This window comes from Narcine bancroftii, chromosome 4 (genome assembly GCF_036971445.1).
Source record: "Narcine bancroftii isolate sNarBan1 chromosome 4, sNarBan1.hap1, whole genome shotgun sequence".
NCBI classification, from domain to species: Eukaryota; Metazoa; Chordata; class Chondrichthyes; order Torpediniformes; family Narcinidae; genus Narcine; species Narcine bancroftii.
Genome location: NC_091472.1, coordinates 18,935,419 through 18,948,407, shown reverse-complemented (window position 1 = coordinate 18,948,407; position 12,989 = coordinate 18,935,419). Strand labels below are relative to the sequence as shown.

The window sequence follows — 12,989 nt, the reverse complement described above, 5'->3', positions numbered from 1 at the left end:
CACAGCAAAGTTTACCTTCTTTTTAATCTTTTCTTCCTGCACTCAAGCAAAAACGTGGGTCATTTCAATCCCGCAATGCAATGATCTGTTTTACACTTACCTGATTGCAACGACAGTGTCTGCAGACGCCGGGGATTGTAGTAGGGGTCAAGGGCGTCAATCCCCAGTGTGAAATGACGTTCACACTAGGCACTTTAAAGGCCGATGGGCGGCTAATTCCTGGGACCACTTGCAAGTGTGAAAGAGGTTATAGATAAGGTAGACAGCACCTTTTATTCCCCAGGGCAGGAGTAGCAAACACCAGAAGACATCTGTACAAAGTGAAGGGAGTAAGGTTAAGATTTTTTTTAAGGAGTTGTGGGTGCCTGGAATACCTTGAAAGCTGGAAGAATGAGGGCATTTAAGAGACTCTTCTACAGGCCTGAATGGAAAAATAGAGGGTTATGAGGGAGGATTTAGCTTTTTTATAATATATATAGGCCGCACCACATTGTGGGCCAAAGGGCCTGTGCTATGCTGTAATGTTCTAACAGTCCCAGTAATTACTTTTATTTTTTTACAGCCAGGGGAAGTTCTGGTTTACATATTTCCTCCACTCAATGTACAAAATAGGCGCAGCAGTAGGCTGGCTTATTCTACTGATCACTACAATCAGGTCTAATCATTCACTTCAGTGCTCTGTTTCTGCCTTTCTCCCCAGCCCCCCGCCCCACACCCAATATCCCTTGAGCATTGACAAATATATCGGACTACCTCACAAATATTATTTAATGACTTGCTTTCTGTCATAGAGAATTCCACGAAAAACTGTTTTGGGTTCACAAATTTCCCCTGATCTTGATTATCAATGGCATACCCTGCATCAGGAAGTTTAAATTCATTTTTTCAAATTTTATAGTAGAAGCCAATTCCGGCCATGAAACCCATCCCACCCAAATTAACCTACAGCCCCGTATGTTTTAGATGGTGGGAGGAAACCAAGCACCCAAAGGGAACCCATGCAGATCACAAGGTGAATGTACAAACTCTTTACAGACAGCGCTGGATTCAAACCCAGGTCACTGGCGCTGTAATAGTGATGTGCTAACTGTGCTACCCAGGTTGTGACCTCTGGGGGACTTCAGATAGTCGAGCACATCAGCGGAAAAAATTGTCAACAATTTGGGTTGGAACCCAGTATCTGTGATCTTTCGTGTTTCGATTCGGTTGAGTTTAATAGAATTTTATCGGTTTCTTACTCTTTTAAACTTCAATGAATACAAGCCTCGCTAAGAATACAACATACCTGCTCTCTGTATCACTAATATTTCAAATGGAACAAATTACTTCTGCATGCTTGTGCTTTGTTCCAGGAGAATCTGTCGTGGGACAATCTGGAAATTTTCCACAGGCAATTATTATTCGAGGTTTGGGGTATGTGGAAACGGAAACAAATTTTTTCAAGAAATACAGGGGTGTTGTGGGAATGCCAAGCGGAAGTTTCTCCAAAAAGTAACAATCCATTTTTATAATAATTGAAAGTGATCAATTATGTTTGATTGTATGACATAAATTCAGATTATTTGATGCTAATGTTATTAGAGTGCAACTTTGTAACTCAAATGGTGGGGGGAGGGAGACTTGATATCGAGCAGTTTTAAAATTGGCTGATCCTTGGTCATGAAACAGCCAGTCTCAGTCATGTCTGTTGAGAAGGGTTACAATTCTGTCTCCATCACAGCACTACTAACCAGTGTTGCCTAATGATGTTGTCATCAGGGTAAGACTGCATTCAGCTCAGCTGCACATCGGTGCTTCTCACCTCATCCCACTATTCACAGAAGAGTTCGCAGGAGGGGCTTGTGACTTACTGTGGAATGTCTTGATGAGAGAACAAAATGGTTAGAATAGACTCATTATAAAATGGTTGAGCAAATTAGGGTTTTTTTAAAACTTTGGTGGATGAAAGGTGACTTAATAGAGGTGTGTAAATTTGAGAGGCATTGATGGGATGGACAGTCAGAGCAGCAACGGCCAATACAACGGACTTTTGTTTAAGGTGAGTGGAGGGAAGTTTAGGGGAGACATCAGAGGTAGGTTTATTTTACACAGAGTGGTGAGTGACTGGAATGCATTGTCGGGAGAGATGGTGGAGGCTGGTAAAATCGGAATATTTAAAGACAGATAGGCACATGAGGGAGGGAAAGGATAGATTTATCATGGAGTAGGTTTAACATAGGTTGGCACAACATCATGGGCTGAAGGGCCTGTACTGTGCTGTATTCTATGTTCGTAAAGACGATGAAATAACTGTGAAGGAAGAGCTAAAATAGGGGTTCAAACAAACAATTCCCTAACATTTAAAAGCTGATAAGCCCCAGAATTTTAGTTTTATGAGCAGAACTGTATAAAAGAGAAGGAAAGGAAGTTCCTAAGGGCATGTTTCAAATATCGTTTGGAAAGCAGTTATTGTTCATTCAGATGAGGGTACCCTGTTGAGGAATGGACATCAAAAGCGTCCATTGAAACTTCATCAGAGCAGACCCTGAGAGGGCAATGATTGTTCTGACAAGAGAAGAGCCTGAGAAGGTTTACACTGTAGCAAAGGAGGCGAGAGAGCTTTGGATAAAATTACAAAAGACTTTGATAGAGTAATTGAGGTAAAACATTTAAGTTAATTATTGTGTGTATGTTGAGGGGATGGGTTGCAATCATAGAAAATAAAAGAATGAAGGATATAATTTTTTTCTACATTGGGTTGGAGTTTTGAATGCTGTTATAGTTAAGGCAAAGATTATACTTTTTCATGGAAAATATGAAAAATATTTTAAACAGATACAGTGCAATAAATAAACCACTCAACAATGGTTTGATGTGTGGTGGTGTGCAGTTTTAAAATCCTTTTATCTATACAATGTGGTGCAGTGTGTGTATCCAGAAGTATTTAATCCATGAAAGAATGTGGTTTATTGGGCCACTTCATGTCATTTTTCTCATACAGTATTGCTGAGAAACATGCCACCATCACAAACCAGAACAGCAAAGTATCGCTAGAGCCACATGGGCAAGCCAGAGTGATTTTAAATGGAGTCCTCATTCATACCAAAGTTAAACTTGCACATCTGGTAGGTGTCTCGCTCTTAAAATACAGCCTGCCGTGCTCCATTCTAAAAGGTGTCTTGCAGAGTGTGCTACTCCCTTCTACCTTGTTAAAGTATATGATAAATATATTTCTGTGCTTTTAAAAACCAATGGATGAACAATTTCAAAGCGAAGTTTAGTAAAATGCACATACATTATCCAGCAAAAATTCTTCATTTTGGACCTAATCTTGCTAAGTTGGGCTTTCATTTCCTTCTGAGTGAAACACGAAAGTCTACAGATGCTGTGATTATAGTAAAAACACACTGAAATGCTCGAGGAACTCAGCCGGTCTTTTCAGCATCCCTAAAAAGCAAAGATATGTTGCCGATGTTTCGGGCCTGAGCCCTTCTCAAGAAATAAGCCGAATGAGCCAGAAGCAGGAAATCTCAAAGTCTCAGAATTCAAACAATGCTGGCTGGGGGAGGAATCCAGACCAACACAAGGTGTTAATTGGATATGATAAGGGATGAGGTAAGAATTTGTCATCTTTGAGCAAAAAGAGACAATGAAAGGTAAGACAGAGGTGGGGGAAGCTTTTAACAAAAGCCAAAGAAATCGATATTAATGCCGTCCGGTTAGAGGGTGCCTAGTTGGAAGATGGTGTTATTCCTCCAATTTGCAGGTGGTCTCAGTTTGGCAGTGCTTGAGACGACAGATCAACATGTCAGCAAGGGAATGGGATAGGTAATTAAAATGGGTGGCCACTAGGAGATCCATGCTATTGCAGCAGACAGAGCTGAGATGCTCAACAAAGTGATCTCCCAGTCTGCGTCCAAGTCACTCCAATGTATAGGAAACCACAACAGGATCACCGGATGCAGTAGATGACCCCTGCAGATTCATAAGTGAAATGTGGCTTCACTTGGAAGGTCTATTTGGGGCCCCGAATGGTGGTGAGGGAGGAGGTGGGGTGCAAGTGAAGCATCTCCTGCAGTCACAGGTAGGTCCCAAGGGGATAATTGGTGGGGAGGGAGAAGTGGACAAGAGAGTCACAGTGGGAGCGGTCCCTGCGGAAGGCAGGGAGGGAAATATGTGTTGAGTAGTAGGATCATGTAGTAGGTGGCAGAAACAGCGGGGGAGGATGTGTTAGATGCAGAGGCTGGTAGGTGAGGACAAGAGGAATCCTGACCTTGATTCACATGGGGGCGGAAGGGGCCAGGACAGATGTGTTGGTAATAGAGGATATGTGGTTGAGCACCGATTTGATGGTGGTCGATGGAAAGGTGCGCTGTTTGAAAAAGGAGGACATCTCTGTTGATCTGGCATGTAAGTTCTCATCCTGGGTGCAGATGCGATGGGGACGGAGGAATTGAGAGAAGGGAATGGAATCCTTACAGAGGACAGGGTGGGAAGAGGTATAGTCGAAGTAGAACTGGGACTTGGTGAGTATGTAGGTGTCTGTCGAGAGTATGTCTCCCGAGATGGAGACATTTCCTTCTGAGCATAAACAGTAAAAGAAGAGACAGGATTTCAAGGTTTGAGTTACAGGGAAAGGTTATGCAGACTGGGGCTTTTTTCTCTGGAACGTAGAAGATTGAGGGGGGACTTGATAGAGGTGTTTAAGATTTTAAAAGGGACAGACAGAGTCAATGTGGATAGGCTTTTTCAATTAAGAGTGGGGGAGATTCAAACTAGAGGGCATGGTTGAAGATTGAAGGGGGAAAATTATAAGGGGAACATGAGGGGAAATTTCTTTACGCAAAGGGTGGTAGGGATGTGGAATGAGCTTCCGGCAGACGTGGTCGAGGCGGGATCATTGGTTACATTTAAGGAAAGACTGGAGAGTTACATGGAGAGGAGAGGACTGGAGGGGTATGGACCGGGTGCTGGTCAGTGGGACTAGGAGGGTGGGGATTTGTTACGGCATGGACTAGTAGGGCCGAACTGGCCTGTTCTGTGCTGGATATGGTCTCTGTGTATTTTGCCCATTCTTACACCATCTCAGAGTATAAAACAATTTGTACTGAAACACTAATTGACCAAACACCATATAAGCATGGCTCGATTGAGAAAGAGTGTTATCATCGTGAGATATTCCAATGAATTAAGCCAAAAAAAGTAAACTGGCAAACTATTTTCTAAATGGGGAGAAAACTGAAAATACCTAGTGACAAAAAGACCTGGGAATCCTCATTAAGGATAGCATGAAGGTAAACTTGCATGTTGAGTCGGTGGTGAAGAAGGCAAATGCTTTGCTGGCATTCATTTCATGAAGAATAAAATATATGAGCAGAAATGTGTCCAGCCTTTATAAGGCACTGGTGCGACCTCACTTGGGAGTATTGCGACCAGTTTTGGGCTCATTTAAGAAAGGATGTGCTAACATTGGAGAGGGTTCAGAGGATGGTCACAAGGATGATTCTGGAAATGAAATGGTTATAATTTGAGGAGCTTTTGTCAGTTCTTGGCCTCTACTCATTGAAATTTAGGAGATTGAGGAGGGATTTCATTGAAACATTTTGAATGTTGAAAGGCATGGACAGAGTAGATGTAGAAAGGTGGGAGAGTCCAAGACAAAAGGGCACAGGATTGAGGCAGAGGGTGGTAAATTTGTGGAATTTGTTGCACAGGCGGTTGTGAACCCTAAGTTATTTGGTGTATTTTTCACAGAGATTGATAGGATATTGCTCAGCCAGGATATCAAAGGTTATGGGGAGAAGAGTGGACAGTGGGCCTGAGAAGGAAAATGGATCAGCTCATGACAGACTAGACAGCCTATTTCAGCTCCTATTGTCTTAGGGTCTTGTTTTGTAAAATAGTCTGCATTTGACTGTACACTTGTGCACAGGTGTTTTCAGAAACCATAGTATTGATCTCACTGAGCACAAATTAAATTATTTAAGCCTGTTCCTCACTAAATGGGAATCAAGATCCTGAGATCAAATAGAACTACAAGAAGATAAATTTAATATGAATTGTATACAGGGGATGTATCTGAAGTCCCCTCGCTGACTTCTTTCTCATTTCCAGTATCTTGGCAACTAATAGATTAACAAATTTAGATTTTTTTCCTGAAACTGTATATTTAATTTTTTTTTTATTTAAAAATTCTAGGTGAAGCAATACTCTGTGTTCCCATTGTGGAAATGCAAGGCATTTTGTAATATTCTACCAAACAACTAATGCTTTCACGTTGTAATGTTCACTGATCCCTTACACCAGCTGTACAGATGAGATTAAATCGTTTTGTAATCAGAAAATAAAGACAATTTTAAAAAGACCAATTTTTTTTGTATAATTTGTTTCAGGACAGACTTATTCTGGGATCCAACAGCACTTATCTTTACGTGGGATATCCAAGCGAACGCAATAATGAGGACTTGAGCAAATACGATTATGATTTCTTCCAGTCAGAGCTGGCAAAAGTTGAAGGCTTTGACAGAGAAGCTTTGGGTAAGCAATGTAAAGAATTGTATGTCTAATAATAATAATGTATGGTGACCTTAATAAAAACCAGATGATGTGTGAGCTGGCATTGGAAACACTGTTACGAGACCTTTTGAATTGTCTTAAACCACCAACTAGTGCCCGAATACCCGTTCACCATCTTTTCATGGTTTGTCCTTCAAAACGCAACACCTCACAGTTGTTCATGTTAAATTCCATCTGCTGTTTATTCCAGCTGGTCCAGATCCCTCTGCAAGCTTTGAAAACCTTCCTTGCTGATCTGAGTATTGTCTGCAAACTTGCTGATCCAATCACCACACTGTTGTCCAGATTGTGGATCTAGATGACAAGCTACGCTGGTCCCAGCACCGATCCCTGCAGCACACCACTAGTCCAAGGCCTCCAGTCTGAGAAGTAATTGTCCACAGCCACTCACTGGCTTCTCCCAGCCAATGTTTTTGAATATTTTAATATGAGATTTCACATCCAAAGTACAGAGAACCTATGGATAGATGTTAAAATTCTCAAAGATACACTCCACTTAAAATCACCAATGCCTGAAGAGGGCGCACAAAATCAGTGAACCGGTGCGGACTTGAAAGGCCAACATGGCCTGTTTCCGCTCCGTAAATGGTTATATGGTTATAGTGTTTGCTAATGTAAATAACCTGCTCCTGATCTAAACTGCTGTCCAATAATATTTGGTTGATTCTTGGTAACCCTCTCATTTATTATTACACAGTAGGCCATTTGGCCCATTGAGTCCAGACACAATCATCTGGGTAATCCTAAGACTTCCGTTTTTTTTGCATGTAATCTAAGCAAATTAACCCATAATTAAGTAGGGCAAACAATGAAACAAGAGTGCAGATTAATGTGTGGTGCTGTTGTATATTGCAGAGTTCAGTATTACAAGGGCAAAGCATAGGATATAAGGAAAAGTGCTGGGATATCAGAGATCCGTTCAAGAGTCTTGACTGCAGGAAAGGAATGGTCTTTGAACATGGCAGTTCATAGTATCAACCTCGTGGATCTATTGCCTGCCACAAGGAGGTGAAGCGTGTGGTGGGATGGGTTCTTCAATATGTTGGCAGCTTTCCCAAGGCAGTGGGAAGTGTCCATGCAGTCGATGGGCTAACTTGTTTTTCTTGGATCAATAGTATGGAGATGTCAGCTTAATTTCAATCAGGAAAGAAATGGAAAAGGAGTTGAAGAAAATCTTTCACCCGAAGTATAGTGGGGCTCTGGAACGTGCTATTTGAGAGGGTGGTGGAGATAGAAACCCTCATCATGTTTAGATGAGCACTTTTAAGACTGAGAAATGGAAGTAACATGGACATAGAAAAACTGACTTGTAACCGATGGAGTTTAGAAGGATGAGGGAGGACATGATTGAGGTATACAAAATCATCAGGGGGATAGACAGGGTGAAGTCGGATTACTTGTTCCCAATGATGGGGGAGACGAGGACTAGAGGGCATAGTTTAAGAATACAGGGTAGGCCCTTTAGGACGGAGATGAGAAAACATTTTTTTACCCAGAGAAGTGTGAATCTGTGGAATGCTCTGCCATAGAGGGTGGTAGAGGCAGATTCGCTGATTATGTTCAAAAGAGAGTTAGATAAGACTCTAGTGGGCAAAGGAGTTAAGGGTTATGGGGATAAGGCTGGAAAGGGGTACTGATGGTAGTGATCAGCCATGATCTGTAAAATGGCAGTGCTGGCTCAATGGGCCGAAGGGCCTACTCCAGCTCCTATTGCCTATTGTTTATCTTAATTTTTGATCAGCTGTATGGTAATTCTTTAAAAATTCTATGATTTTGGTGGTTAAACATGATTTTCAGGCTGTATCAGTATTTTTGGCAATTAATCCATTGAACACTGCTACTGAGTTGCAGATCCTGACAATATACCAATCCAACTTGGACTTTAAATTTCATTGAAATACTGCAGTCGTTGGCTACCCTCCTTCATTGGTTTTGAATGAATGTACATTATTGCTTTAGACCTGGTAAAAGTGACACAGAGGCCACCTTTTGATGGATTATTAAACAATGAATTTTGAGGCTTTAATGAGTTCCTTGCTATCTATCCATTGATCAGGTCACATGGGTAGGAACAACAGGAGTGTCGACCCAAGTGTGCTTGCTGTCTTGTATGATTACATCCGAGTGAAACCAATGGTGGTGGAAGCGAACCAGATCAGTGGAGACTTGCATAAGGTAATCGCTCCATTTTTCTCCCTTGCAGCAATCTCTACTCTTCATTCAGGCAGGCAGTAAGAAATAGGAATAGATCTATCGATGGATTCAGCTCCACTTCCCCAACTTTTTTCCCAGACCCATAATTCCCCTATTATTTAAAATAAGAAAAATATTGGAAAACTTCACTATCTCCATTGGTTCAACACTGGAAGAACCTCCATTAAGTAATACCTCCAATATCCTACCCTTTTTGATGCAATTTCTCCATGTTAAAATTCCATGAACAGCAAATAAATATATTTGACTTTCTGGGTTTGGGACACCAAATGATGGCAGAGAATGTCTGTGTTAGCAGGAGGGCCAAATGGTGCTCAATCTAATGTTTTGTCAGTGCTGTGCTGAAGGATCAACTGAGGTTATGCTCTCAAGACTGTTGGGTCTTGGATTTGTTGAAAACATTGGAGTGGAATTTTATTTTTGATACTTGGACAATTATTTTAATTTTACAAAAACAGGATTTCAGTTTTGATCTGGAAGTGAAAAACTTGGCGCTAACAGACTCCAGAGGCTCTGACCTGACGAAGGAAGTGATGGTGAAGGTGACAAACAAAGTAACCGATCAGGTGGTGTATTGGGGGATTTAAACCATGCTTTTGCTTCTGCAAGGCTGAGAATCAGTAACCTGCTTTGAGACTCAGCAGACATAAGCTAAATTAGACCATGGGGCCCAGAGATACAGTTATCTGACAAAAAGACATCTGTGTGCCAAGAACGTTTAATCTTACTGCTTGTTAGTATATTGGTCACAGACTGTCAGATAGCGACCTAACCTTGAAGCAAAATAAACCATTGTATTCAAAGTGATAAGCTAGAAAGTTGTGTTATTCGATAGAAGCCTCGGCATGCTAGCTTGCTCGCTCACCTTCCTTTTTGAGCTGGGAATAAGTGCTTGGGTAAGCAGTTTTTGGGTAATATAAGCTATGGTCCCGCTGCTGAAGTTTGAGACTCTCCGAGAGGTGGCAACATCTCTCAGCAAAAAGATGAACTTCTAGAGTCCAGCCAACGTCCCAGTCAGGGGAGGTGGAGAAGCTGCTACTGGCGCCCCGACAACCTACTACAAGTGTGCAGTCGTTGCCTCTCCTCGGCAGTTTGGACCAGTCCAGGCATTGATGTATAATTGGGAAGGGCTTGCGTATGGTAGTTTGATATCAGCTTTAGAATTTGTAATAAAGAATTGTATAAACTTAAGTGCTCTCGGCGTGTGCGTCTATTTTCTTTCGGTAGCTCAAACACTGTGACGAATCTAAAACGAACAAAGTGAGAGGTACGTTTACCCAGGACAGGTGGGAAGGAAGTCATTCACTTAATACTCTGAAGCTCAACATCTGACTCCTCTTCAGACCTTCCCCTTGTTTTTCTGCACCTTCCAAATTGAAAATGGGGCTTCCTGCTTTGATGCCATTGGCTGTTAAGGGAGTTGAGCACTTTGGCGGGTGCAGAAAAGTTTTTTCTACAGCCATCAATGAGAATTGCTTTTCATTCAATTTGATCAGTCTCCACTCTTCCAATTTTGAGTAGTTCGTGCTACAAGGCAGAAAGATATACTACTTTATATCTGGGTGAATCTTATCAGTCCGATCAATTTCCTTGCCAGTTCCCATAGCCTCAGATCCCCTGTCTTTTGAAAACTTACCTACCTGCACAGAGGATTTACTGGAATGTCAGATGGCAGTGAAAATTTTGCTAAACGATTGGATCAGGAGCAAAATAGGGTTGATTGAGGTGTTTATTTAATATATTAAGTCACGAAGAATAAAAATCACCTCTTTCTCTTCAAGCTCAGTAGCTGGGAATATGGTTGGATTGAAGGATAAAAATGGAATTGAAGAATTGTCCCCCCCCCCTCCCCCAATATTGACAATGTTCAAGGCAGACACATCGTTATGTCTGGAAATTATCTCGGTGAATATCTGATGTGCTATTAACTACAAAGCCTCAAGAACTGGATTGTGGTTTGAATAGCACAGTATTTGGGCAACATGGACAGAATGAGCTGAATGACTTTCTTCTGTGCCGCACTTTTCTTGGATTATGTGATTCATATGCAGGTATTCTCATAGAAGTGGTGAATCTCCAGAACTTTCTACCCCAGAGCCTTGTGGGAGCTGGATCATCAGAGGTCAGGATTGAACTTGGGTCGCTGGGGCTGTGATCTCACCCTTTCAGTCACAGATGACTGGAACCGTACACCATAGGCTATCTGTACTGTAAGGTAAAACATCATGAGATGGGAATGTGTAGGGAGTTACCCGGTACAGGGCTGTAACAAGAAGGGGAGGTGTCCTTGTACTCCTGTTAGGTAAAACATCATGAGATGGGAATGTACAGGGCTGTAACAAGATGTGAATGCATCCTTGTACTTACAAGATAAGAGAGACATTGATGGATTGAGAGGCAGGAAGCTAGCAGGGAAAGGATAGCAACAGTTTTAGTCATTGGACAAGTAATGATATGATGATGTTCTAAGCACATATCCAAGGGCATAAAAAATCACCATTTTGCTGATAACGGCAGAATGCATTCTCCGACTAACATGGTTGGTCGCAAGTGTTACAATCCGGTAATAAAGAACAAAGAACCCTGATTTTGACTCAGCCTGGTGTTTGTCTCACTCATTCATGAACAAAGCAGACCTAACAGTACCCAAACCAATGTTTTACAAAGTTTGACCATGGCTTCTCTGCTCTTGTTTTCTTTTCCTCAGTTATCAAAAGAATTTGTCCAATTATCATGCATTCTCTTGTGAGTTGTGTCTTAAAAGGACTGATGCCAATTGTTGTTCATTGTAACAGATATGGGTCTGGTCAAAGGCCAAGTTCGTGAACAGGAAGTTCATAATGGAAGATGTCTATCAGCGCTTTGTTGATGGGCAGAATATATCCGAGGATAGAGAGAATGATCCATTCTGGGATCCTATTGAAGCAGTTCATTTAGGTTCTGCTTATGTCTGGCTTCAGTCTCTGAGCTACTGCATTGTGTTGGAGGAACATGTAGAGTTTCGTAACTCCCAGGGCAAAGAGGAGGCCATTTTACAGATGAACCTGGTGCCATGCAACCCAAGTGGACAGTAAGTTTCAGAAGAGACTGGTATTTTCCTTTTTAAAATGTCTGCTGGAACAAAAAGAATACTGAAAAGAGGAACACTGTTTTCCACATCAGAATCCTTTAACAGGAATGAACCTCTTGGGGAGAGGGGGAATCGGGAGCTTCCAAATCCAGATGAATTGAGGGTAGTCAGACACACAGGTTTGGTGGAGACTGGTCAGCAAGCCAGGTCCAGCCCATTTAAAATTTGATCAGCAGTTTTGATTGAAATGTAAACATGCCATCTCATTTTGCCATGCCAGTGTACGCTGAGCAGATTGCATGAATCGGGTCTAGGGACACTATATTGCTCTTAGAATTACTCATTGCTACCTGTACCTGATTAAATATGTTTCAAGAATTTTGAGTGAATAGGTTCTTCTGTTTTGCAGACCTCTGGGTGAAAAGGAGATTCTTATTGACCCCACAGAATTAGTGGGACACAGGCTAGATTTTCAAGTTCAGATAACTCGATGCCTGGGGATTAAATGGCTGAAGGAAAACATCAAGAGAGGAATTCAGATTTCGTAAGAAATTATTTTTCTTAAACATTTTGATTGCAGCTTCAATATGCATGAAACACTCTGTAGGTCCTCTGTGAACCAGGGAATTGGCAGGAAAAGGAGCAGCTAGTAGAGTGGCTGCTTCACAGCTTCTGCAACCCAAATTCAAGCCTGACCACTGGTGCTAAAGTCTGCACATTCTCTGTGACTGCTTGGGCTTCCTGTGAGAGCCTGGTTCCGTCTTGCCTGCTCCACATCCCAAACCCATGCTGGTCAATAGGTTAATTTTCCACTGCAAACTAACTCTAGAATGGTAGAATCTGGGGAAAGTTGATGAATTTATGGGGAGAATAAAATGAGATTGTGAATGATTTGTGTAAACAGGTGCTCAGTTGTCCAAATGGCCTGTTTCTGTAACAAATAACTCTATGATCACCAGTCCTGTCCACTGCAATGTTCTGAAGTCTGAATCTATCCCTTCACTTTTTCTGCAAGAAATATTCGTCTTAAATTTGTTGATGCTATTGACCTCTACCACAGCCCTGGGGATCTAGTTCACCATAGTGTGTGAAGAGGTTAAGTACAAACTGTATGTTAACCTACGTAAGAAAGCAGGAGCAGGGTTGTCCC

The 12,989-nt window shown here is 41.8% G+C and overlaps 1 protein-coding gene across 9 annotated transcripts in view; it reads left to right on the top strand.

Annotated features, from left to right (window-relative positions):
- kif28 (kinesin family member 28) overlaps positions 1 to 12,989 on the top strand; it is a 51,156-nt gene that overhangs the window by 22,859 nt on the left and 15,308 nt on the right. For 7 of the 9 annotated variants that reach the window (XM_069930882.1, XM_069930881.1, XM_069930886.1 and 4 more), the window contains 7 exons: positions 1,353 to 1,491; positions 2,981 to 3,104; positions 6,372 to 6,516; positions 8,612 to 8,730; positions 9,228 to 9,335; positions 11,565 to 11,839; positions 12,249 to 12,383. In XM_069930882.1, coding sequence (XP_069786983.1) covers positions 1,353 to 1,491; positions 2,981 to 3,104; positions 6,372 to 6,516; positions 8,612 to 8,730; positions 9,228 to 9,335; positions 11,565 to 11,839; positions 12,249 to 12,383 — 1,045 coding nt within the window. The remainder of the gene's footprint in view (positions 1 to 1,352; positions 1,492 to 2,980; positions 3,105 to 6,371; positions 6,517 to 8,611; positions 8,731 to 9,227; positions 9,336 to 11,564; positions 11,840 to 12,248; positions 12,384 to 12,989) is intronic. The other 2 variants (XM_069930883.1, XM_069930884.1) reach the window with 2 other exon arrangements.